Source organism: Canis lupus, chromosome 19 (assembly GCF_048164855.1).
Source record: "Canis lupus baileyi chromosome 19, mCanLup2.hap1, whole genome shotgun sequence".
NCBI classification, from domain to species: Eukaryota; Metazoa; Chordata; class Mammalia; order Carnivora; family Canidae; genus Canis; species Canis lupus.
In genome coordinates this window covers 44,581,743-44,608,485 of record NC_132856.1, presented here as the reverse complement: position 1 = coordinate 44,608,485, position 26,743 = coordinate 44,581,743, and the positions used below count along the sequence as shown (strand labels likewise).

At 43.1% G+C, this 26,743-nt stretch overlaps 1 protein-coding gene across 10 annotated transcripts in view; it reads left to right on the top strand.

Annotated features, from left to right (window-relative positions):
* LARS2 (leucyl-tRNA synthetase 2, mitochondrial) overlaps positions 1–26,743 on the top strand; it is a 189,076-nt gene that overhangs the window by 107,537 nt on the left and 54,796 nt on the right. For all 10 annotated transcript variants that reach the window (XM_072786527.1, XM_072786529.1, XM_072786528.1 and 7 more), the window contains 3 exons: positions 12,362–12,469; positions 14,880–15,039; positions 24,837–24,941. In XM_072786527.1, the coding sequence (XP_072642628.1) occupies positions 12,362–12,469; positions 14,880–15,039; positions 24,837–24,941 (373 nt within the window). The remainder of the gene's footprint in view (positions 1–12,361; positions 12,470–14,879; positions 15,040–24,836; positions 24,942–26,743) is intronic.

The window sequence follows — 26,743 nt, the reverse complement described above, 5'->3', positions numbered from 1 at the left end:
TGAGTGTAGTTACCAGTGAACCCCTTTAGCTTAGGGAGACATTTGGGTTTTAAAGATTGATTTTATTTATTTGAGAGAGGGATGCCTGGGTGGCTCAGCAGTTGAGTTGAGTGTCTGTCTTCAGCTTAGGGCGTGATCCCAGGGTCCAGGGTTGAGTCCTGCATCGGGCTCCCCACAGGGAGCCTGCTTCTCCCTCTGCCTATGTCTCTGCTTCTCTCTGTGTGTCTCTCATGAATAAATAAAAATCTTAAGAAAAAAAAAAAAAACAAACTCATTCATTTGAGAGAGAGAGAGCACATGCACATGACTGAGGAGAGGGGCAGAGGGAGAGGGAGAGAAAATCTCAAGCAGACTCCCCAGTGAGCTTGGAGCCCGACCCAGGGCTTGATCCCATGACCCTGAGATCATGACCTGAGCCAAAGTCAGAGGCATAAACAACTGAGATGCCCAGGTACCCCAACATTTGGATTTTAAAGCTAGAAGAGACTTGAGCAAACAGTGCATAGGCTCCCCAACATTTAGCCCGCAGTCTCTCGTGCTTTTTAAATCCCTGCCCTGATCTGAAAAACATAAATGCAAACAAAAAAAAACCTCATGATTTTGAAATTACAAAATCAGTATGCAATCTAAAGACAAATTAAAAGGATCGGGCATTGCTTGCTCTTTAGCAGCATACATCTTGCCCCACCTCCTACTCCCCCGGCGGCTCCTGGCCAGCTCGAGGTGTCCTTGAAAATGACAGACCTGGCCCATTCCTCATTTTAAAACTAGGCTCCCAAGCCCAAGAAAGCCAACACCCAATTTGGGTTTCCTGAGAGCCAGGTCTGCGTGCTTTCCACCAGCTCTTGAGGACAGGTTCCCAAGCAACCAGGCATTTCTGAGCACTCCGTGCAGTCAGAGGGCAGGTATTGGCAGGAAGGCCAGACATTAGCACAGTAGGAAGTGTAATAAGGGCAGGGGCAGGGCATAGGTGGCCAGGTAATGGCAAGGACAGTGGTTGGAAGTTTTCTAGCTTGTTCTTGATGGAATTGGTTTGCTGGCCTCTAACCTGAAACTGTGTCTTTTTGTGTCATATCTCTCCTCCAACGTCCTGTCCTTACCCTAGACCTTTGGAGCCTGGCTGCTTGGGGAACAAGGACACTGATCCCATGGCTGCCGTGCTGTGAGGCAAGCAGGCATTAACAGCCATATCCATAATCATATGATAGTGCTTTGTTATTCAAAATAAATGTCCTTCTTAGAGAGGAAAACAATTTTCCACAGTATCTTTCCATTTCTCTCTGTTTTGTTTACTATTCCACGGTGGCTAATTTTGAGTGTCAGATTTGCTCGAAATAAAGATTTAATCCTTTCTAGAGCGGTAATAAGTTGTGAACTCCAGCAAAATGCACACTCTGGTAGTTTAAAAAGAGTAGACTAACAGCATGATCTTAACTACATGAAGATCCCATGAGTACCCACAACCCTAGTACATTTTATCAGCTGTAACACGTGACTGGCATTACATCTTTTGTTCCATAAGAAAGAAAAATGGTGTCAAAGGCACCATTGATTATAAGACAGGTCCCAGTTTCAGCATTTGTGGGGAAAATATACATCTTTGGGGCACCTGGGTGGCTCAGTCGTTAAGCATCCAACTCTTTTTTTTTTTTTTTTTTTTATTAATTTTTTTTTTTTTTTTTTTTATTTATGATAGTCACAGAGAGAGAGAGAGAGGTGCAGAGACACAGGCAGAGGGAGAAGCAGGCTCCATGCACTGGGAGCCCGATGTGGGATTCGATCCCGGGTCTCCAGGATCGCGCCCTGGGCCAAAGGCAGGCGCCAAACCGCTGCGCCACCCAGGGATCCCCAAGCATCCAACTCTTGATGTTGGTCATGATCTCAGGGTCATGGGATCAAGCCCTGTATCTGACTCCATGCTCAGCAGGGAGTCTGCTTGAAATTCTCTCTCCCTCTGCCCCTCCCCCCGCTCATTCTCATTCTCTCTCTCTCTCTTTCAAATAAATAAATAAATAAATAAATAAATAAATAAATAAATAAATAAATAAATAAATATCTTTAGAAGGAAGGAAGAAAGAAAATGTGTATCTTTGAATCAGTGGAAGATGAGGTATAAGTAGGATGGAAAGCCATGGAATAAAATATTAATAGTGACCTCCCTAGGTATTTATATTGATTGTGGGAAACTTGTTCTTCATCCTTCATATTTTCCAGAATGATTATCATCATTTTAGTAATCATAAACCAAAACACCTGATAGCAGGGTTATGTCAGCATTTATTTACATATCTTCTGTAGACCCGAGTGCCTCGGAAGGGATGGTCTTATGTTCCTGCAAGTTTTCAATTTACAGGCAGGCTTCCAACTTGAAGGTAATTGAGCGGAATGTCCCGTGAGACTGCTGTCCCCATTTTTTTTTTCCTCCCTTATTAGACCAATAAAAGCTTTCAGTCTTGCTCCCAAGACTCTGCTTTCCCAGAACAAAAGCACCTTTCCAGACAAGGCTAGCCCAGAGCTACAGATTGGGCTGAGTGCATGGTGTGGCTGTTTCACTGCTTGCTCCCCTTCTTGTGGGGTACAGGATAGCCTTGCTTGTGTCCTGTCCATCCAGGGGCAGGGAGGTGACCTGAGTGGCCCCTGGGAATCAGAAGCAGCCTCATCCAGATAGATGACTGTCACCAGGAGATCCTGTCCTCTATCATCTACATTTTTAGGGGCATGGTGGTGACATTTTAGAACCTGTGGTCAGTACCTCTTGGAAGTTCGTGGAATTAGAACTGTTCTGAGAGAGCAGTGGTTTGCTTGGGTCTGAAGTGGGGGGAAAAGACTGCTAGGTGTGGCCTGAGTGAACGTATGCATACAGGAATCAGAGATTACCCAGAATGGCTGCCACCATGCTTCCTGGTCTCCCTCCCCACATGCATCCCTGGTGGTTGCACCCAGAAAGCCCTTCCTTCTGTCCAGCTGCTTGGAAGCTATTTAATAGTACTTGGTGTGTTTCTCTCTTTGACTAGGCCTTGAGATGCACACTCAGTGTTCGTGTGGGCTGCTTGACGGCTCTCCTCCTCTTACCCTCGTGGCCCCAGAAATGCACGCCTTGTTGGCAAGTTGTGTATCATCAGTAGGATGCCTTGCTCAGTACTGATTATCTCCCTTCTGGGTTAACAACACCTTCTCTGGAATTGAGACTCTTGGATAGCACAGCTGTCTTTGCAAATAAATGTTTTGCCTTGAGATGCCACAACAAATGGATTTTGCTAGAAATACATATCACCTTCAGAAGAGAGGTGAAAGTACAGCTGTCAGAGGGAAGTGAACAAGGTAAACATTGCCAAGTGAGCTTTGTAATGCAGAAGTCCTTGTGGGAGACTTCATGCCAGAGTCAACACAGGAGAAGGAGACTAGACTGCGGGAGAGCTTATCCCTCTAGAATATTCTAGACAGGACATCTGGAGTTTCTGTAAGCATCTTACTGCCTTCAGCATTTATTTTCCTTTATTACACCTCAAATGTACGCTGATACACTGTGTCTTTGGAGTGACTGCATTGAAATGATCTCAAAAACAAAAAGAATAAGGACATCTTGGCCACAAGATTTAGTTTTAGAAAAAAGTACATACGAATTATAATTCAAACATAATTGCTACTCAGATCCCACTGATTCAGAACTAGGCTAAATGTTGAGACTTTAAAAAGTGTCCATTTTAATTAAATCTTGTCATTAAGTCTTTCTGTTCTATTCTGCCTCCAATCTGTGTCCAGCTCTCTGGGCTCCAGTTTCTGAACTCTCTCCCTTAGTAGCTAATAAATCCACTTTATTTCTCAGTTTGCCTAAACCATTTTTTTAAAGTTTTTTTTTTTTTTTTTTTTTTTTTAACCAAGGTCTTCTAAAGTGTATCATGTTTTTAAAACCACTTCTTCTGGAATTCTTATTTGTGGGCCTGCTGTGCCTTGTTCTTAATGCTTTAGCCCACGTACTGTCCTCTCTTGGGAGGTATGGATTTATTCCTGGCATTATTTCTGCTTCTTTGAAGAAAGAGGCAGATTAGCCATGTTATATTTAATTCTCTTTTTATCCCCAGCTTTTTCGTTTTAATCTCTGTCTTTTTTATTCCTATGTTTTGTATCCCCGAAGCTTTTTTGATCGGATGCATGCGTCAGCCCATCTCTTGTTGGTTCACGTTCTTAAACCCTGGCTCCTATTCAGACTCACTAATGTACAGTCCTGTTTCAGCTTCTTAAAGCATCTGCATTCAGATGGTATACCTGTGGAGCAGCAATGGCAGTATTTTCAGACCTATCCTGGTGAAAATGATTGTAAGGGCCCTTTGCCAACCACAGTACTTCTGTGTATGCTGAGTAATAACCACAGGGAAATGGTAGTCTGACTTCAGGTAAGTATAGTATAGTCCTTATTTATAAAAATTGAGTAAGGAGCCCATTCATATGGTTAATTTTTCGGTTTTGTGGTTGGAAGGTTTTGTGGTTGTTTAATTTACATAGAGATAACTGAAAATAGCACAGGGGTTCCAGGACAATAAGGAGACCTGGGTAATTCATTATTTGGAGTTTGCTGTTGACCTGGTTGAGTGAGTTTTGTTTTTGTTTTTGTTTTTCCCATTTATCAGGTGAGGGATGTTGAATAAATTAGTCGTTGCCAAACCGTGCCAAGCCTTAGGATTGATGGGGAGGGCTCAGAGGAGAGAGCAGGGCGTGTCCTGGGATAGTTCAGCTTCCCTCTGAGGTCCCTGGAAAAGTGATTTCACCATACTTTTTAAGGAGCATGTCAAAACCTGCTGTTTCCCCGGGTTTGGGGATTCTGTAAACCAGTAAGATTTCTGTACACTGAGGTTGGCCAGGATGGGGAAGGGAAGCACTGCCAACTCTACCAGATGAGATGAATTCCATTGACTATTACCATAATTGCCTCAAAAAGGAGGAAGAATATCTGGTCTCAACCAAAGAACCCAACCAAACAGATAAAAATAGCCTACTTTAGATCAAACAGCTGCAGTACTCTAACCGCCCCCCCCCCCCCACCTTGTTCCTGGTCTGGTGGAGCTGGTGGGGCAGCACAGGATGGAGAGGTCCTTGGGGCTGTTGGGCTGTGCTCTCTAAAACTCTGTTCATCAAAAACCAGTGCATAGGGGCACCTGGGTGGCTCAATGGATTAAGTATCTGCCTTTGGCTCAGGTCATGATCCCAGGGTCCTGGAATCAAACCCCACATCAGGCTCTCTACTCAGTGGGGAGCCTGCTTCTCCCTCTCACTCTGCCTACCACTCCCCCTGCTTGTGCTCTCTCTGTCAAACAAATAAATAAAATCCTTTAAAAAAAAAAAAAAGAAAGACAGTGCATAATGCATCTGTTTTACAGTGGCGACGAAGCAGTGTTTGCTGGTTTGTTCTCAAGATGTTGATTTCATTTGGTTTATTTGTCAAAATTTCTTCTGGTTTTTAAAAAATATTCATATATTGGATTAAGATTTTAAGCAGGTAGTCCCCCTCATAATTAGCATATCAAAACATTCACATTTCATTTTATTCAAATTTTTGTCCTCACCGAGATCTGAATATTTTAAGCAAAGCACCTCCACCAGAGGTATTTCAGCCTTGACAATTCAATTTAGAAGGAAAACATGGTGAGAGGACTTACATACTCCTTCAGTGATGCGGGGGTGGGGAGTGGGGCGTCAAGTGTGGTCAGCATTGGGCCCTATCAACTCTGAATTTTCTGTGGCAGGAAAGGATAGTGTGGGATATGGAGCTAATCTTCAAATCATGTAACGTGGGTTTTATCAGATGGAAAGACATTAGATGCCATGAGACCACATGTGGGTTTGCTTGGAAGTTAAATGGAATTTATCGATTGTTGGAGAGGATAAGCCATGGGTCATTTTTAGAACTTACAATACACTAGTTATGTGCCTGTGGGCATTGAAGGACCTCTAAATCATTCCATAAATTGAAAAGCTTTCTAGAATGTGCAGTTTGGTGGATTATTAGTTTATTAATATATTATTGTTATATTAATATATAATTAAGATATTCAGGATTTTATACTTTGATTACAATGATAGCAGTGTAGTACAGCGTCAGCTAATAGAGATATTCAGGATGTTGAAACTTTTAAAATCCATTGATATTAGTTAGAAAACTTGCTGCAAACAGCAACCTCACCTTATTCTGGTTAACTTCAGCTACAAAGGAATTGATCAGACGAGGATCAAGTTATTCACAGTTCAGTGGGGAGGACAGAGACTCAGGCTTTGGCAGGATTCATGGAGAACAAGACTCAGCTAAGACCATGCCCAGGAAAGATCTGGTTAAGCCATCACCACTGTCAGTCCCAGAATCTCCAGCCTCTCAGGTCTGGTGTAACACTTAAAGCAGTTGCCCATGTGCCTCTGTGTCCCTCACTCCCACCCTGCAGCGTCCCAAGGCTGTACTGAGCCTGCACTGTGATTGGTTACCCTGTTTCGCTTCCACAGAGGAGAGTGGGCCTGGGAAAGCTTCCATAGTTGGTGATGGGTCCCTGCCACTCACCCACCATGGATCGCCCCCAAGAAAGAAGAGCTTCAGGTACTGGGCAGCTGATCCAGTAGAAGTTCCCTGTGTCACTGGGGAGAAAATTTGAGCAAAGTATGTGCTAGTTAAATGAGGACTGAGTAGCATACTAAGGACTGGAGTTTTGGGGCCTGACTCCAGTTAGCTAAGTGACGGTGGACAGATTGCTAAAGCACTGGGGGCCTCTGTGTCCTCATCTGTACCGAGAGAGGGAATTTTACTGACTGCCTCAGCCCCATGACTCCATAACCAGAGTCCTTCTTTCCAGCAATAAAATTTAAAAATAAATGAGATAATAGAAGCAGACAGAGCTGTAATAAAGCATCTCTTCAAAGTTCGAGAATGCTAAGTCGACACTCCTTGAAACCTGGACATGAGAAAGTTTAAGTATTTGGATGGCAGAGTGGTCATGGTGTAGCAGGTGTAGGAATGGATGGGCTTGAGCGCTGCTTTTCCAATGCCATCACCCCAACCCTGTCCTTGCAGGGTGCCGCAAGGGAGATTTCTGAAACTTGTATTCGCATCTGCAAGGTGGACTTGCACTGTTGTGAAGATGAAATGTGCCTCATCTTCATTGAGGCCACACATGTAAAAGTACCCAGTGCATAGGAAGTGTTCCAAGGAGGTCATTCCTTCCCTGCCCAGGAGGCTGATGGGTCTGGTTCTCCTGGTTCTGCTCTCTCAGTCTCACCCTCGAATAGAGGGAGTTAAATGGCAATTCAATGAACATTCGTCAAACACAAGGCACATTTCTGTGCTCTGGGCCAGGCCCGCATGGGTTCTAAAGAAAAACCAGAGTCAGAAGCTGCATCCCACAGGCCAGCCCTGCCCTGTGCCCTGCTCTCCAGGAGCCCTCTGGGATTGAGAGCTGTGACCTCTGCAGTACCAAACCTAGTAAGTTTTTGTTTTGTTGTGACATTTTTTGCTGTAAAATGAAATGCACATAACCATATGAAACAAATATATAGTTTCTTGATTTATCTTTAAGCAGCCACACTTGGAAGTCAAGATGCTGAATTGTGCCAGCACCCTGAAGCCTTCCCTATGCCTCTGTCCCATAATAAATGACCTCCCAAGTAGCCACTGTGCTTTTAGAATAGGTACCTCCTTAACGTTTCTCTGTAGCTCAGTCACCCACGTGTGCCTCCCTAGACTCTCCGGTTTATTCATACCCTCCCTTTTTTTATTTGATGATGCCTTTTAAGTGTCTGAATCTGCAGATCTGCCTCTTCCTCCCTTTCTTTTTCTTAAAATTTACCTGTTGGAGTAGCCAGGCACTATGGCCCTTAGAATTTCATGGGTTTTGCTGATCGGACTCTCTTGGGGCAATTTGACATGTTCCTGGTGTCATCTGGAGATCCTGGTGCCTTTTATTACACCAAACACAATGTCTCCTGTAGAAGAAGGAGCTCAGTGACCATTTTGTAATTGAAGTGGAATGGTGCATGGGAACTTTGGTACGTGATTCATTCATAATGGACATACCACATGTCATGTCCACGTTTCCAAAGCCACTGGTGACTTTAAAAGAACAGACTTCTCAGAAAGCCATATTTTTAGATGATGTGTACTTTGCATTTCTTACCAGCTCACTTGGTGTTCTCTCTCACACACCTTTAGGACAGTGGATCCTGAGATCAAATCTCAGAACTCGCCTTGCACTCTGGGTTATACTAAAATTGTTGTGTGGCTTCTCAAGTCTGTGTTATCAGTAACAGAAACTCTTCTGTGTTTCTGAGCATTCTCAAACCATTGCATACATACATAGCTCCACAATTCACATTCTGTTTATGTGAGTCAGGAAAGGAAAAGATGGAGAAGCCATTGTTTATCTGTAAGAGTCAGGAGACAGGCTGTCTGAATCAAGTCAGTATTTTAGCTAGCTGAGTGTTCATCCAAGTGTACTATCCTTGATGTACATGGTTAGTCAGTTTCCAAAGAAATCTGATCCAACTAAATATATGTAAACTATACATGGCCTATAATTGAACTTTGCTTTGATGAGTCAGGATCTTATACTGCCTTCAGCCATCACCATCAGTGATTTTTAGACACCCCAGAAGTCACATTTAAAAATAAACCTGGTATCAGGGGGTTGGGGGTTGTTATTTTTGTTTTGTTTTGTTTTTAGCCTTTTGTAGCTTTCTCTTAACGCTTATAGTGTTATAATCATGGGATGGAGGCCTCTTGAGATCTCTAAGAGAGAAAAAGGAAGGGATGCCAATGAGACTGAGAGGCCACCAAAGGGCCACCTCAAGAGCCAGATTTGTGGTGCCAGGCACCAGGAGGACAAGACCACCTATGTGCAGTTAGTGGTGTGACCATTGGGACAGACCTCCTGAAAGCAGTGTCTCAGCTGTTCCAGATTGTTAGAGACAGGCTTTCTCTTCATTATCGGAGGGCAGGGGAGGAGACAAAAAGGTTGGTGTCTACATTACCTTGGCAGGAGACCCATTTCTCATTTATTCGTGTTTTTCGTGGATTCTGATATATTGCACACTGTAGGTATACTGTAGTTGTGGTGTACTCAGTGGTGAACCAAACCGAGTGCAGTCCTTGCTCTCGGGGAGTTTCCAATCTGGAGGATGGACCAGGCTGTCAGAGAGCAAGCACGCAGCCCAAAGAAGAGATGAACAATTAGATGGAGAGTGAGGAGAATGAAGGGGTACTTTAGCCAGGGTGGCTAGGGCAGGCCGGAAGCATAGCCTATGCCCGGGCCTTAGGCAGACTTGGTATTTTTGAGAAACTGAAAGCACATCGCTTTAGTTGAAGCATCATGAACAGTCTGGAGCAGGACTTCTACCACCTTCCCTAAAGTCATTTTTTACTATAGCAAATACAGAAACATCGTGGTCCTGTTGGGTTACTTTATACCATCAAGTATTTTATTTTATCTGGGTGGAGAATGGGCAGAGGGATAGAGAGGAAGAATCTGAGGCAGGTTCCACACCCAGCACAGAGTCCAACACTGGGCTCAACACATGATCCTGAGATCATGACCTGAGCTAAAATCAAGAGTCAGATGCTTAACCGACTGAGCCACCTGTGCACCCAACTGTCAGGTATTTTAGATTTCTCCTGTGAAGCCTTCTCACAATTACAGGAAGTTGGAACGTATGTTTGGCATTTGTACATGGTTGATTTGTTCCTTATTCTACTTAAAACTAAGAGCTCTAAGTTCTCCTTGATCTCCCTTGGGAGATTCAGGCAAGCATTCCTAGAACTCTAGTTTCATCAGTATCATAAAGTGTCTGAAGCACAGATCGTGGTAAACTCTCAAGTTTTAAAACTTACCTTAAATCTTTACCAACCATTTGGTTTTCACGGATCTCCTATCCAAATTACCAAGTAGATTTTAAAATACCCGCAGTTTCTAGTTGATTGCATTTCATCATAAAAAAGCAGTGTTCATCTTACATGAGTAACAGTCCAGAAATGGGCGAAGCCTAGGATCATTTGTTAGAAACAACCTATAAACACCCCTGGATGCTTGGGTCTCTACACTGAGGATTGCGCCAAGTGTCCCATCGCTAGGTTCATTGGTGGCAGAAAGGAAGGGGCCTCCCTAGCCTTGGTGTGCTGTTGTGTTCAAAGGACAACTTGAACTCTCGAGGCTTTCCAGTGCTCTCCCTCTTTCGTTTGCTTGTTGCTTGAGACTAACAGCCCTACCACAGAAAGGCTCACCATGTCACCAAGCAGCTGGTAAGCCGTGTCCCATGTCACACTGTTCCTTGTGCCTTCCTGTGGACAGATGCCCCGTAGCCCCACACACAGTAGCATTCCCTCGCCTGTGCCATTCCTCCATTACCTGTCTGCTTCCAAGCCCTCCGCCCCCCCTGCTTTATTTCTTCCTGTCTTTCCTTTTTGGAGCCTTGCTTTCCCCACTACCCACTCCTGTGACTTTCCCTCTCCTCTGGGGTTCATCCACCCAGCTCTTTTGTATCTCTCCTTATTTATCCCTCTCTTCCTTTTCTTCCCCACCTTCCCACTATTTTTTTTCTTCCTTGCCTCATCTCCAGAACCTGTGTCTCACTTTCTGTGATGCTAATTATATCTGGCATTGAATCTTGATCGGTTACCAACTAACAGCAGCAGACTGCATGTGTGCATTATTTAAAATTAATAGGAAGGACTCTGGCACATCCTACTTTGCATTTGCCCAGGCCTCCAGTGCCTACATGAGGTCCTGGTGTGGAGGCGTGGCTGGCTAACACGTCATGGTGGAATAAGAAATGAATGAACACATTGCTGGTCAGCTTGATGGGGTCCATTATCCATAGTTTCTGTGGCAGAAGAAATTTCTGAATCTTGAAGCTTCCAGACTCTATTGAATAGATGAGGATAGACAGATAACATGTATAGAAAGAGCTCTGTGTTGTTTATCACATGACTGAATGAGAATCTCTGTGCTGGCGGAGAAAGAAGTCTGTTAGTAAGTCTGGGTTCTAATCCTGGCTGGTCTGTTCCTGCAGCCTCACATCAGAGAGCTATAACCTTTCTCAGCAAAAGTTGATTGATATGAAAGTGAGCTGCCTTACCAGAGTATGTATGAAGAGATGTGTATAAAAGCACTTTATGAATCACAAAACACTAGACAAGTAAAGCATCATTATGTTGCCCGTATTAATCACAATACAATTAAGAATTTAAAATTGGACTCTTCACATTTCTTTTTTTTTTTTTTTTAATTTTTATTTATTTATGATAGTCACACAGAGAGAGAGAGAGGCAGAGACACAGACAGAGGGAGAAGCAGGCTCCATGCACCGGGAGCCCGACGTGGGACTCGATCCCGGATCTCCAGGATCGCGCCCTGGGCCAAAGGCAGGCGCCAAACCGCTGCGCCACCCAGGGATCCCCGACTCTTCACATTTCAAATATGTTATTTACTCTTTTAAAAAAATGATTTATTTATTTGAGAGAGAGGGAGAGCATGCACACGAGTGGGCAAGCACTGGTCGAGGGAGGAGGGAAGAGAAGGGAGAGAGAGAGAGAATCTCAAGCAGACTTCCCTGCTGAGCATGGAGCCCAACTCAGGGCTCCATGTCACAATCCTGAGACCATGACCTAAGCCGAAATCAAGAGTTAGATGCTAAACCAACTGAGCTACCCAGGCCCCCCCTATGATTTACTTTTAAATCCGTCTTTTGAAGGAATGTGTCTCATCGTCAAATGCTAAAGGATGGCATGTACTTGAGGCCATAGAGTAATTTGTAGAAAAGCCTCCCTGTTATAGGAATCTAGGACTAAAAGTAGACCAAAAAAACAGTGAAAATATATATGCACTTCTGATAGAAAATGTTTACACAAATCAATGGGACGGTTTCCCTTATGCTGATTTGGAGGGTAGTTTTTTTTTTTTGAATTTTTAAATGCAAAGATGTAACTTATAGTGTTCTATTTTTGATACAGCTGAGTTGTAGCATGGCCATCCCCATGAGTTGTTCATCTTAGAGTTTCAGAATTCATAAACTTGAACTTCTTTTGTTTAGTTCCCAGACTGTGGGAGAGAATGTACTCCCTGCACTCAGCAAAGATACTAATTAAGGTCTTCCTTCATTAATTTTCTTCCTTCCGAGAAATGTTGGCCCGGTCAGAGTAGAGAAATCGGTCAAACCCATCTTACTAAATTGAGTCGTGGTGAGTGCATCTGTTTCTGACTTTGCTGGGCTCCCCGGATTGGCAGGTGGACAAGAAGCGGGCTGGATCTGGAGCAGGCTGACCTCCTGCCTTCTCAAGCCCCTCATCCTGTGCTGTCCCTTTAGTAAGCTTTGCTGTCTCTTGTCATTCCTACAGGCCATGCAGGACGCACTGGCAGACCTTCCAGAGTGGTATGGGATAAAAGGCATGCAAGCCCATTGGATCGGGGACTGCGTGGGCTGCCATCTGGACTTCACACTGAAGGTGATCAGGCAATGCCTCTTCATCGATTGAAGCTCACAAATCCCTTCTGCAGTTTCTGAACTCACTGAGCAAACCAGCCACTTGGTGAAAAATACTGCCAGTCACACATGTCATTTCAAACTTCGTAGTGGCCACATTTTTAAAGTGCACAGAACCAGGCGAAATTGATTTTAATAACATATTTTTATTTAACCCATCGTATAGAAAACATTGTCATTTCAGGATGTGATCAGTAACAAACTTTTATGGAGAAAACAGTTTATACTCCAGATTGATTGATTGATTGATTTATAGATTTTATTTATTCATGAGAGACAGAGAGAGAGGCAGAGACACAGGCAGAGGGAGAAGCAGGCTCCATGCAGGGAGTAAAATAAGGTAAGTTTTAAAACTTGAGAGTTTACCACGATCTGTGCTTCAGACACTTTATGATGCTGATGAAACTAGAGTTCTAGGAATGCTTGCCTGAATCTCCCAAGGGAGATCAAGGAGAACTTAGAGCTCTTAGTTTTAAGTAGAATAAGGAACAAATCAACCATTTACAAATGCCAACATGTGGGACTCGATCCTGGGACTCCAGGATCATGCCCTGGGCCGAAGGCAGACACTCAAGTGCTGAGCCACCCAGGCGTCCCTACACTTCAGTTTTAGAACAGAGTCTTTGAAATGTGCATTATCTCACACTTACAACAATCCTGGCCACATTCCAAGTGCTCCGTCACCTCATGCTACTACTGGCCACCCTACTGGTCAGCCCAGATATAGAGGGTTTTCTGTGGGCCCATGAATTCCCTGCAATGATGTGTGGAATGTTGGGTGGGCATTTTCTGGAGTAGAGGGCCCAGAGCTCAGAGGGGTTCATGTCTACAAAGCAGGTTAAAAACCAGCTAGGCAAAGGCTGACGCCTTCTCAAAACTAGCCACACCCGAAGCTGGTAAGGGCTATGGCCCTACCCAGGGTTCAGTAGAGCCTATTTGTGTGGAAACACTGCTCAAAGGTCAATACTGAGGGCCCACCTACTTTGGAAGGTCCCCCACAAACTTTTCTCTTTGTCCCTACAGACTGGGTTGTTGTTGTTTGGCTGTTTCTTACCTGGGTGGGTTATGGTTTGTTTTTTTTTAATGCTTCTGATGTCTCCTTTCTACTTAAGACTTTTGTGCCCTGTTCATTTAGCTCCAAACTCATCCCTCTCCTTAAGCCAGACCTTTCAAAGGAGGGGACAGCAGCCAACATACAGAGTTGACCTAGTTTTCTAGACTCCTCCTACTGACAGCCATGCTGGTGTCTGCTGAGCACCTGCTACTTGTCACAGAGCTCACACTTCCCTGTGCCATCTCACAGAAGTGATCCACCTCACTACAGACATGGGAAGCCCCCCATGAGGGAGTGAGAACTTTGGAACCTTTGAAAAACAAATCCTGAAATGACCAAATTCTCTCACCACTTTCCTGAAAAAGTGGTGAGATTTCTGAAATTCAGCCCAGCTGCGACTTTGGTTGAGACTCTCAGGGCCATCTCTTTGAGCTCCTGTGCATTAGGCCAGGGTGAAGGCTGAGGGTCTGTGAGCCATTCAGCTGCTGTATATGAAGTGGCTCCCACATTCTCTCCTTTACCCAACATTTTATTATGAAAATGTTTCTGTTCCTGGACCCACATGAAAGTGAGTTGCCTCAGGGATGGGAACACTCTCAGTCCTGTAGGTACAGGATCATGTGGCCATGCCTCTGGCACCCTAAGCCAGGCTCCCTAGGTGACACCTAACTGGCACTCAGGCCATAGTGTAGACTCACACATCACTGGCTCACTGTGAGCATATTTGAGTGAATGTGTGAAGGAAGGAGCCTCTGTCCTCTCTGTGTCTGTCATAGATTTGCATTCAGTGGATGCCTAATGTGTGCCTCTTCTTTGAAAGGCATTTAACCAGCCCTAGAAACACTTAGTCATGAGCTCAAGTGTCCTGTTTTCTTCCTTCTCAGAATGGTTTTAGCCTCAGTGACTGTTTTTCTGGTTAGAAAAGTAGATGCCTTTATTTTTTTAATCTCTACCTTAAATCCTGGAGAAAAATATAGTTCCTTTGTCAAGACAGAAACAATATAATGTTGATAGTTAATTCTTGATTCGTGAACAAAGGAGCCAGGAAAATGGGGGAGGCATCTTTCTGAGCATGCTTTGACCACCTTCCATTTGGGGCCACCAGCGGCAATGGGCACCAGGCTTCTCAAAGAGGAATGGTGATCCTCTTCTCTGTCGTTCACCTCTGCCCCTGCCAGGGGCCATCTTAGGGCACCATATCCCTGGGGCTGCAGCCAGAAACTGTCCCCAGAGAGAAGGGAGAAGGGAATGTGGCCAGGGAGCACGACAGCCCAGAAGGAGCCCTAAGGAATGAAATGGCTCTGCTTTTACCTTCCAGGTGGATGGACAAGTCACAGGAGAAAAGCTAACTGCCTACACGGCCACCCCCGAAGCCATTTACGGTACCTCCCACGTCGCCATCTCTCCCAGTCACAGACTCTTACACGGGCACAGCTCCCTGAAGGAAACCCTTCGGAAGGCACTCGTTCCTGGCAAAGGTGAGCTGGCAAGTTCAGGCGAACATGTGGATTACAGCTTATAGTTGGATAGCACTACATGGGTTCACGGTTCTTTCTCATATGTCATCCTGTGTCATTTGTTCTTCACTTGGCCCTGACTTGTTGGTTTTTTATTTTAAGGGGCACCTGGGTGGCTCAGTCAGTTGAGGTCTGCCTTTGGCTCAGGTTGTGATCCCAGAGTCCTGGGATCCAGTCCCATGTCAGGCTCCCTGCACACTGGGGAGTCTGCTACTCCCTCTGCCTCTGCCTGCTGCTCTGCCTGCATATTCTCTCTCTCTCTCTCTCTCTTTCTCTCGCTCTCTCTCAAATAAATAAAATCTTTTTTAAAAAATAATAAAACAGGGTAAATAAGAGCCCTGAAAATATTGTTACCCCTGGTTTCACTTTGAGTTACTAGTTTATCTGCTTCTTGAATTTCTGACTGAAAGCTCAACTCTTTCTCTTTAAATATAATCTAAATTTAAAGCTCTTTCTGATAGGAATAGAATCTTCTGCTTGATTTATAATTACATCATCAAGTGAAACTTTCCTGATGATGGTGACAAGGAGAAAGCCAGTGAGAATCAGAGGAAGCATTTTCAACAACTTCATTTTATGACTTTAAAGAATTCACACAATCATTAGAGCAGCTGAACAGAGCCCTGCTCAGTACAGGCCTTTAGTCCATGGATCAGGCTGACCTGGGAGAAGCCTAGCAGGTGTTATTGGTCAGTGAGGATTTGGGGAGTACCTGTGTGTTAGTCAGGATGCTGTGGTTGCAAGCAACAGAATCCATCCCTGGCCAAACCAGATGACACACTGGAGGCTGTGGGAACCTTGCTGACTAGCAGGAACTGGACTAAAGAGGACTTGGATCAGCCAACTGTTGGGTTTTAGCAGCAGTAACAGTCTCTTGAGCACCACTGACTGAGTGAATCTGTTCTCCCTTCGCCCTCAGTGTTTGGACCACTTGGTCTGAGATTCCTGTTGCAAGGAAAAGTATCTGAATGGCATAACTGAGGCCCATGACCTTTTTCTTGGGGTTTTTGGACCCCTTCCTTGTTAGACTACCAAGACTAGAACCAGTGAGGACAGGTAGCTCCCCTAAACAAACTCAGAGGCTCTTACCGGAGGAAAGCAGTATGGAGCCTTGGCAGGCAAAAGAAAGTCCCCCTACCAGTTAGAAGTAAGTCTCTGGGGCAGCCCGGATGGCTCAGCGGTTTAGCGCCGCCGTCAGCCCAGGGTGTGATCCTGAAGACCCTGGATCGAGTCCCACGTCAGGATCCCTGCAGGGAACCTGCTTCTCCCTCTGCCTGTGTCTCTGCCTGCCCCTCTCTCTCTCTCTCTCTCTCTCTCTGTGTGTTTCTCATGAACAAATAAATAAAATCTTTAAAAAAAAAAAAAAAAAGAAGTAGGTCTCTGGATAGGATGCCTGAGGGGCGCATTTGGTGGACTGTCCACTTCTTGGTTTCTGCTCAGGGTTGTGAGATTGAGCCCCACATTGGACTCCACACTGAGCACAGGATCTGCTTGAGATTCTCTCTCCCTCTCCCTCTGCTCCTCCTGGTCATGAGCATGCACTTGCTTGCTCGTTCTCAAATAAATAAATAAATCTTTAAAAAATAATAATAATAAATGAATGAATGAATAAATAAATAAATCTTTTTTTTTTTTTTAATAAATCTTTTTTTTAAAAAAAGGTAGGTTTCTGGAGAAATGTAAATATTTCTGTAAAAATCTCATCCTTATTCTCTTTTCATAGACTATAAATTTCAACCCAAAGAACACAGTCTGAATTATCAGGGTCTGTTTGAATTATTTGCCTAACAAAATGATTTGCATGGTGATGTAAAGTTTTGGTTTTATTGTTTTTGTTTTGTTTTTAAGATTTTATTTATTCATGAGAGACACTGAGAGAGAGGCAGAGACATAGGCAGAGGGGAGAAGCAGGCTCCCCTCAGGGACCTGGATATGGGACTTGATTCCAAGACCCCAGGATCACACCCCGAGCTGCAGGCAGATGCTCACCCCCAAGCAACCCAGGCGCCCTTGTTTGTTTGTTTGTTTTAATTGCTATTCTTAAAATAACCAGAATGAAAGGTTTCCTGATATCAGGCTGGAAAGATAGACAGTGTCATCCCAACTTACCTCTGCTGAAGACTTAATTGTGAACTTCCAGCATTGAAGCCAGGGTCAAATCAATGAGCACTTAGGATGAGTTTGCTGTGTGCTAAGCAATCTGGGACGTGCAGAAGACCAGTCATGGTCCTGCCTTTGTGGGGGACCATAACAGAGGAGAGCCAGATGCAAGTGTGATTCACTCTGGCCCAGGACAGATACCGCTTGCTGTCATCTCTTGATGTTATGTATTGAAACAGAAAAAAGACTTGTGTTAAAATTTCAGTGTTGTGCTCATTAAAGTCCAGTGTAGCTATCTCTCTGGGTTTTTTTCCACTTACTCAAAAAAAAAAAAAAAAAAAAAAAAAAAATTGGATCCTTTTTCTACTGTCTAAAGGGAAAACTCATAATTTTTACTCTCATGAGCATTTTGAGATTCCTTGTGGGCTGTGATGGTTGAAAAATACCTAAAATCGAAAAACTAAAAAATGTAAATATCCAGCCCTTAGATTTTGTTTTCTTACAGTTAATCTGGGGACACAATTTAAAATGAGGTAATATTAACAGGGATTTAATGAGATCATACATTATAAAAGACAGAGCTCCTGACATGAAAGGGACTGTATAAATTCCCTACATTTTTATATATAAGAAATTTAATTTTCTTAGCAGATGCAAAGAGCGATGTTTTCATGATCATTTGGGGTATCGGCACTTCTGACTTGTCCCATCATTTCATTTTAGCACTAAATGGCTCACTAGCTTCGTTCTCACCTCTTTTAATAATCTCTGAAATAATTTCAAATGGAGCATTGCATTTGGCTCTATCTTTTCCAGTTCCAATTTTCAGAATAAAAATATTCTTTTTTGCAGATGTCAACTTATTCAAAGTCTCAAGTTTAATTTGCACGTCAAGTCTCTGGATTTTGACATGTGACACTAGTTACGTAAGGCCAGTACGGTGCCTTAAGCGTAATGCAGTTTTCCTAAAATTCGAATTAAAATCACCATATGAATACGGGTGGATACCTTCTTTGGCTTTGGAGGTTACTTTTTATTTTTATTTTTATTTTTATTTTTATTTTTATTTTTATTTTTATTTTTATTTATTTATTTATTTATTTATTTATTTATTTATTTATTTATTTGGAGGTTACATTTTAAACCCAAACATCGTATTGCTATTGTCATTTACCATTGCCAAGTGGCTCAGCTCAAATCAGACAAGCGGCTGGATTTTTTCTCCAGCATCAGGTTTTGAGGGCGACTAGTGACCGCCGAAAGTCAGGACAGTGCACAATTGTGATGGAATGTGTCACTTGCAGAAGTTTAAATACTCAAATGTGAGTTCCTACAGCCACTAAGTTGGTTTCTGTATATCAGTGCCTTTGTGGGCAACAAGATGGCCAAGAGCCATCCTGGCTGTTACTTAAGGAAAGTCACTTCACTTTTGGGAGTTTGGCTTTCCCAGCCCAGGGGGCAAGGTGGTTGTGGGGGTCCTGCGGGTCCAGAAGGAGCCCTCAGGGGCTCAGAGGAAGGTGACACATGCGGATAGGGTGATGCTTAGCAGAGGGCAGGCAGGAGGACCTGCATACCATGAAGACAAGAAAACAGCATTTGTCAGAATGGAGGGTCCGAAGCAGCTCCCTGAAGTATCTGGAAGGCATCAAGGGCAGACCTCTAGGCATGCTGCCCTAATTTCTGGATGGGTGGACTGGGTTGCCAGTGTTATTGACTACAAATACTGTTTTGCTCAGCATCCTATAATTTGGCATAGATTTCTTTTAAAAGAGCAAAAAAGTCAGGTGCTTCCCTCCAGAGTTCTTCAAACTGAGTTTATTTCTATCATTCACGTTGCCTCCTTCTCTCAGCTGACCGCCTCTGATTTAAGTCGTGTTATGTAAGCTCTGACTTGATGGGAGCAGAAACCATAAAAAGCATCAATAGGGAAATATCATCAGAGTTCTAGAAGCTGTTCTGGCTTTTCCTGACGTCTTTTCTTACATTTCTGATATTAAAATATTCAAACCCTGAGGCTTTGGAACCACACATTTCAGCTCTGAGTCACCAGTGGTCTCTACGATGCATTTTTTGCCAAAAGGGTAAGTGAGGTCTCCCTCTGAGTGAGGGTACCTCAGAACCCCGTTGTTTATGGACACATCAGAGAGCAGGAGCCTCATCTCCCTGGAAGCCCCAGGACATTAAATAATTAATTGCTCACTCGGCCCTTGCCCCCTTTCTGCTTAGTGTGTGTGGGAGGATGGGAAACAAGGCAAGGAAAGGAATCCTGTAGATTATAGTCTGTTCTTTAATCAAGCTATTCCCTCTACCATCCTTCCAGCACATGCTAATAGATGTTAGGCAGAGGAAAGAGTCTCTGTGCTCACATAATGTGGAATAAACAAAGACAAACAGGTTTCTTTGCTCCTGGATGTCTCAGAACCTTTGTTGTGCCATTTTACACTGAGACTGTCCAAGAGTGCAGGTCACATGGCACTTTTCACACTTCCTTGACCACACAACCCAGTTCCCACAGGGTGTCCCTGCGTGGAGCACTGCTTTGCTGATCACTGAAGGAAAGCCATCTGTTTGTTTTTTCCAGAGGGCACGAAAGACCTGCCTGCTTTGCAGTGGGGCCCTGGAGCAGAGGGCACCTTTTGGCCTAGAATGTTTCCTTCATAGGCTTTGTACTAAACCCATTTGGTAGGTATAGAGCCTCTGTAGGAAACGCTTTAGTTACTTTGGATTTCTCTGTGGCCTTCTTGCTTCCTGCTTCACGCTGCTAGCACCTGACAGGAGAAATACAGAGAGCTCTCGGTCTGGTTCGAGAACTTCCGATTTTAGTTTTGTCCTTTCTAAGGAATAGATTTTGACCAGGTGCAGCAAGCATGCAAGATGCTGCTATATATTCATTACAGATCTGCTAATAATTTGAGTTCATAGGCCAATTTTTTTTTCTAATTGAAAAACTGTCCTAATAGAACTTTGAGGTGGAAAAATAAAAATAAAACAAAACCCCAAACCCAACTGTTTAATATAGTACTCTACATTTGTTTCATATTTTTCTTATAATGACTTTATTGGGATATAATTCCCATACCATGAAATTCACCCCTAATTTAAAGTGCACAATTCTGTGGTTGTTAGTATATCCACAGAATTATGCACAGTTTTATTTATTTATTAAGATTTTATGTATTTATGCATGAGCGATGCAGAGAGAGAGGCAGAGACATAGGCAGAGGGAGAAGAAGTTTTCCCTGTGGAGAGCCTGATGCAGGACTTGATCCCACAACCCCAGGATCATGACCTGAGCCAAAGGCAGACCCAGGTGCCCCTATGCACAGCTTTAGAACATTTTTGTCACCCCCAAAGAGATTCCATACCCTGTACCTACTGTTACCCTGAGCCCTAGCCAACTGCTAGTCTACTTTGTCCATAGATTTGCCAATTCTGGACATTTCATATGAATGGAATCGTACAGTATTTGTTTCTTTTGTGACTGGCTTTTTTCACTTGGTATAATGTGTTCAAGGCTCATCCATTTTAGTATTTTTTTCCCTTTTATTTCAGAATAATATTATACGTTTTATTTATTCATCAGTTGACGGACATTCTAGCCATTTTCTAGCTACTATGAGTGGTGTTGCTGTGAACATAAATACAGATTTCTATGTAGACATAGGTTTCATTTCCTTGTGTATGTATTTAGGAGTGGACTTGCTGGATTATATGGTAGCTCTGTTTTTAACTGGTCAGGGAAGCATCAGAGTTTTCCACAGCAGCTGCACTGTTTTACATTCCCACCAGCAGTATACGAGGGCTCCGATTTCTCTACATCTTTGCCAACACTTGTTATCGTCTGTCTTTTTGATCATGATCATCCTAGTTGATGGAAAGTAGTATCTCACTGTGGTTTTGATTTGCATTTACCCAATAGTTAGTGATACTGAGCATCTTTGCATGTTGCTTGTTGGCCATTTGTGTATCTTCTTTGGAGAAATGTCTGTTCAGACCCTCTGCCCACTTTTTAATTGAGTTGTCTTTCTTTTGTTGATTTTTAATAGTCCTTTACATATTCTAGATGCAGGTCCCTTGTCAGATGTATGATTTACAGAAATACTCTCCAGTTCTGTGGGTGGTCTTCACTTTCTATCTTACATGTAGGTCCTTAATCCATTTTTTAGTTAATTTTTATATACAACAAAGGTAAGGGACAACCTTTATTCTTCTGTGTCTGTTCATATTACCTTTTTAAAAAAATTATTTATTTGAGAGAGAGAGAACAAGCATGCGTGAGCAGGGAGAGGGGCATAGGGGGAGGCAAAGGGAAAGAATCTTAAGCAGACTCCTTACTGAACACAGAGCCTAACATGGGGCTTGATCCCATGACTCCAAGACCATGACCTGAGCCAAAACCAAGAGTCGGACGCTCAACCGACTGACCCACCCAGGTGTCCCATCGTGTGATCATAATACTTTTTAATTCATGTTCTCACAGAAATGTATCTTAGATACCAGACAGCTTCTGTCTTTATGTTTTGGTCTTCATATAATATCATTTCAGAAAGGGGAAGGGGTGTTGGTTTTTAGGCAGGCTTCACAATTCTTTTTTAATCCATACAAAATATTACATTAGCTCAATGTACCGTAATATCCTCAGTCTTCCCTATCATATTGAACATTTGGCCTTTTAATGTTTGGGCCTGTTACAGAAATAGCCACTCTCTGTATTTATATCCACATAGCTCTTTTTCTCTGTAGAATTACTTCCTTAAAAGACATTTCCCAGAATGGAAATTACTTGGTCAAAGGTTATGAACATTTTTCTAGTTCTTATTACAGGTTGCTTTTATTGGTTTCTGAAAGTACTATTATCAGTTTATAATGCCATGTACAATGATACACAAATTTCAGAGCAACTTCACAAACAGTGATGGTACCTTTCTAAAAGTTTTTGATAACTTACCAGGTGTAAAATGATATTACTTCAAGATTACTTTAATGTCCATTTCACTTTTTAAAATTAACGTGTGTTTTATAAGATCCAAGTGATATATGTGTATCACATGAAAAGTCAAAAAGTGGGGCAGCCTGGGTGGCTCAGCAGTTTAGCGCCTCCTTGAGCCCAGGGCATGATCTTGGAGTCCCGGGATCGAGTCCCACGTTGGGCTCTCTGCATGGAGCCTGCTTCTCCCTCTGCCTGTGTGTCTCTGCCTCTCTCTCTCTCTCTCTCTCTGTTTCTCATGAATTAATAAATAAAATATTAAAAAAAAAAAAAAAGAAAAGTCAAAACGTATTAACAACGGCAGGAGCTTCCTTATCCAGCCACTTCATATCATTTTAGGTATGTGTTACTTAGGATATAAGTTTGGTGGCTACAACAGAGTCCTGAAAACACAGTGACTTAATAAGACAAGTTTATTTCTTGGCCACATGAATCTCAAAGCAAGTATAACAAGTCTGCTTTGTGAATGAGTCATGGCCAACACTCTTTCTGCGTTCCCACTCTGCCCTTCAAGGGTCCTGTCTTTACCTGTGTGTTTTGAGATGTTCTACACATCATCTGTGTTGTAAGTAAGAAAGAGGGAAAGAAGGACATCCTTCTTCCCTCTGAGAGCATGCCCTAGAAGTTGCTTCTGCACATACCCCATGACCACACATAGTGTAAGGAAGGCGGAACAGTGCTCTTGTGAACTATGCAGACGTGTGTCCAACTAATCATTCTGTTGCTGAGTCAGAAGGCAATGCAGGTCTGGGGTCAACTGTCACTCTGTGCTACAGCTGTTTCTATGGTACAGACCTCCATGTGTCCGGATAATATGCCCTCCCTGTTCCCTCCCAGTTCACCAGTTCTCAACATTATCCTGTGACTTTTACTCATATACCACTTCCCCTCATCTTCCATCCTTCTCTTCACATTTTATCATGTGATGTTTTTGAGAAGGGGCAGTACAGAATCAGAAATATTGGTGTCCACTTTGAGAAGTGCCAGCCACTTAGACAGCTGAGGGCAGCAGGTGCCTCTTAGCTTTGGTACCATTGGTGCTACTGAACCTCTACCCTGGAGACCCGTTTGGGTTACATGCTACTCTGCCCCCATTATAACCTGTCTTGTGCTTCCTGACTACCCCCACCAAGGTGAGTGAAGAGAAGAGCTGGCTTAGATGCCTATAGAGCTTATTTTACCCTCTTTGAAAAGAATAAATCTTACTTACTGGGCATATTCTAACTTTGGGGTTTATAAAACAGATTTTAGATAATTGTATAAAGTCTTAAAATATGGCAACTATAAGTAGTAAGAGTTCAAAAATTATAACTGTTGTCAGTTGCTTGTGTTGGAATAAGCTCAAGTAAACTCACTGATTGTTTAATTTACCCCTTTCATCCTTTCTTTCATTGGGACTGTGTTTGGGCCTTCATGCTTCCATTCCTGTATATAGTCAGTAACGATTCATCTATCAATGTCTTGTCTCCCTGCTGTGGTGGTTGTAACAAGCTTCATTTAAGATGACACACTGGGGATCCCTAGGTGGCGCAGCGGTTTGGCGCCTGCCTTCGGCCTAGGGCGCGATCCTGGAGACCCGGGATCGAATCCCACATCGGGCTCCCAGTGCATGGAGCCTGCTTCTCCCTCTGCCTGTGTCTCTGCCTCTCTCTCTCTCTCTGTGACTATCATAAATAAATAAAAATTAAAAAATAAATAAATAAATAAATAAATAAAAAATAAGATGACACACTGGATAATTCCAAATTAAGTATTTTATTATGACAACATAAATGTCATTCACAACTGAGCCAAGTATACTATGATTACATTTTCCTTTTGGTAATATACTTTCTGTTTTGCCTGAAGTTAATGATGTCCTTTTTTTTTCTCATTTGCTTTGTGTTCCTTGAATTTCTAAGTCTTCCCACACCCTCCCAGAGGCTCTTTAAAATTCCTCTCAATAGAGTTTTCTACATATTCCAACCTGTCAGATAAAGTTTTGATTCTCCTTTTTCCCCTGAAGATGCTCCCTGGGCCCTCCATACTGTTCAGGCCTGACCTGGTCACTCTCAAGGCCTCTGCTGCCCATCTGCCATCCTAGGGCTTCCCCTTATCTTTGTTTTGAATGTCCTGATCTTCTTTCCTTTGGTGGATCCTGTTTCCTAGATCCCATTTCTGTCTCTTTCTTGATTTGCCCCTTTGTTTTGCTGGAACACATCCTGCACTATCTCCTAAAAAAGGGTAGGTGGGAAGAACTGTTCTATCTTCGTATGTCCAGAACTCTCGTGCCCTCTGCTTAGTTATTCTATATGTTCCTGTCCACTTCCATCTTCAGGTGTTAGGATTTAGAATTTCAGACATCTTCTTAGTCATCATAGATTTTTCTATTGCTTATTCTGTATAGTTGAGGTATTTTTCAAAAGGAAAGGGAGGTGGCAGGAACATCTTTACCATCCGTAAAGTAAAAATCCCATTTCACTTCTTTGGTTCTGAACATAGATGAACTTTTTTGTGTATTTGCATAAGCTTTTGATTTTCTCCTGGTGTGAATTATCCATTAATACCTTCAAAGAACAGATTCTTTAACAATTAGCACAAAACAGAAGTCTTAGTGCTTATTTTTCTCACTTGTCTCCTCAGAGACTCAGATGGTCTTAATATCCCAGCTGTCACTCGCTCTCATTTTCAGATTGCCTCACACCCGTGATGGCTGTGAACATGCTCACCCAGCAGGAGGCCCCTGTCGTTATCTTGGCCAAAGCTGACTTTGAGGGCTCTCTGGATTCCAAAATAGGTAAGTAGCTATTAAAATATAATCAACTTAATACACTCAGCAGGCTTCAGATCCAAATACCAGCCTGTTGCTGTCAACTGGAAGAGCTCACTGCTGATTCACGGTCTGTTTTACCTGTTTGGAAAAATGATATGCCTCTTCATTTACCCACTCACTATTTAAGAGCTACATTTTTGAAAACATACCCAGTATATCACACCTTGCTAGTTGCTATTAAGAATAATAAAAAGTGTCTGGCCCACAGGTCTGGCCAGTAGAACTAGTTGGTGAGACTTGCACGTATGACATGGGGAAGAGCACAACTCAGATGAAATCTGATTTCAGAGCTCATAGAACGAACAGCAACTGCAGAGCTGGAGATGCTGAGCACACATGATGGATTGGGCAGGGTTTGAGTGACGGCTTGAGGAGGTGAACTTGAGCCCTCTAGGGAAAGGACCATGACACAGCAGTCAGGTCGAAGGCGCATTTAGAGCTATGCACTGGAGGTCCTCCAGAGCCTTGCTCAGCCCTGGGAGTTCTAAGTTGTCACCCCACAGAGGCTGGGGGCAAACCAAGGACAGAACTGCCAACAGCTGGTCCAAGATCTACCCTCGGATGGACCTGGGTACCCCTCTCCCTTGGCATTCCCGCTGCAGATCCCAGCCAGTCTCAAAATGCCAAAAGCCTGCAGAGAAAGTTCCTTCCACACTCTCAATTTCCTGGCACCCAGAAGAAATAGCATTTCTTACTGAAATCATGTTTTCCATCGTGATTCCCAGATCAATTTTTGACAGAGTGATTTGAAGAAACATCCAAACAGAAAATGGATATTAAGCCATTCGGGTCATTCCCTTCTGACCATTTAAATCTAGAAAGTGTGTTGCTTGAGGGAAATAATTCCTTCTATTATTTTTATGTATTTTATAATTAGTAAGATGCATTAACACAACCAGCCAAGAGAAGCAATAAAGGAAGCTGTTGATGTGGCTTTTTCTCTATTGGGGGTAGGGAATATAATTTGAATCAAATTACTGGCACAATATTGAAAATTCTGAAAGAGGGGAGCCTGGGTGGCTCAGTTGGTTAAGCATCTGTCTTTGGCTCAGGTCATGATCCCAGGGTCCTGGGATCAAGCCCTGCATCGGCTCCCTGCTCAGTAGGTTCCCTGCTTCTCCCTCTGTTGCCCCCCCTGGTTGTGCTCTCTCAAATAAATAAATAAAAATCTTAACAAAAAGAAAAAATCCTGAAAGAAGAAAAAAATCTTTTTTTTGGATGTGCATGGAAATCATTTTCCCTGTTGTCTTGATTTCCCGCAGTTCCATTATTAACATTTTCTAAGTTACTGCTTCTTGCCTTCCAAGAACAAGCAATAGAAATAGAAAAGAGAAAAAGCAACTGTTTTTGCCATCCCACCTGCACGTTACAAATAGTTCACATCCTGCTGAGCCCCACATAACCCACACTGTGGTCCAGAGCATTCTTTATGTGGTCAAATAAATTTTGGCCATAATGTCTCCATTCGAACATTTTTCTTGGTTACTCCAAACCATATGCTTCGGAACGTAGCAAATGGCTCTTTCCCTTCTTGCCCATGAACACTTTCTACTAATACTTATTGCTTGCCATTTGTCGTCACCCTTCCATATCCTTCAGGTCCACTCTTAACATTTATTTGCCTTGTTAGATGCCTTTTGTCAGTTACCTCATCTGGAACACCACAGAACTTTCCATCACACCATGGAGCTTTCCATCTTGCCAAGGAGCTTTAGAACATGTCTCCCAAACATTAAATCACCCTTGTAGGGCAGTGTTCCAAAGAG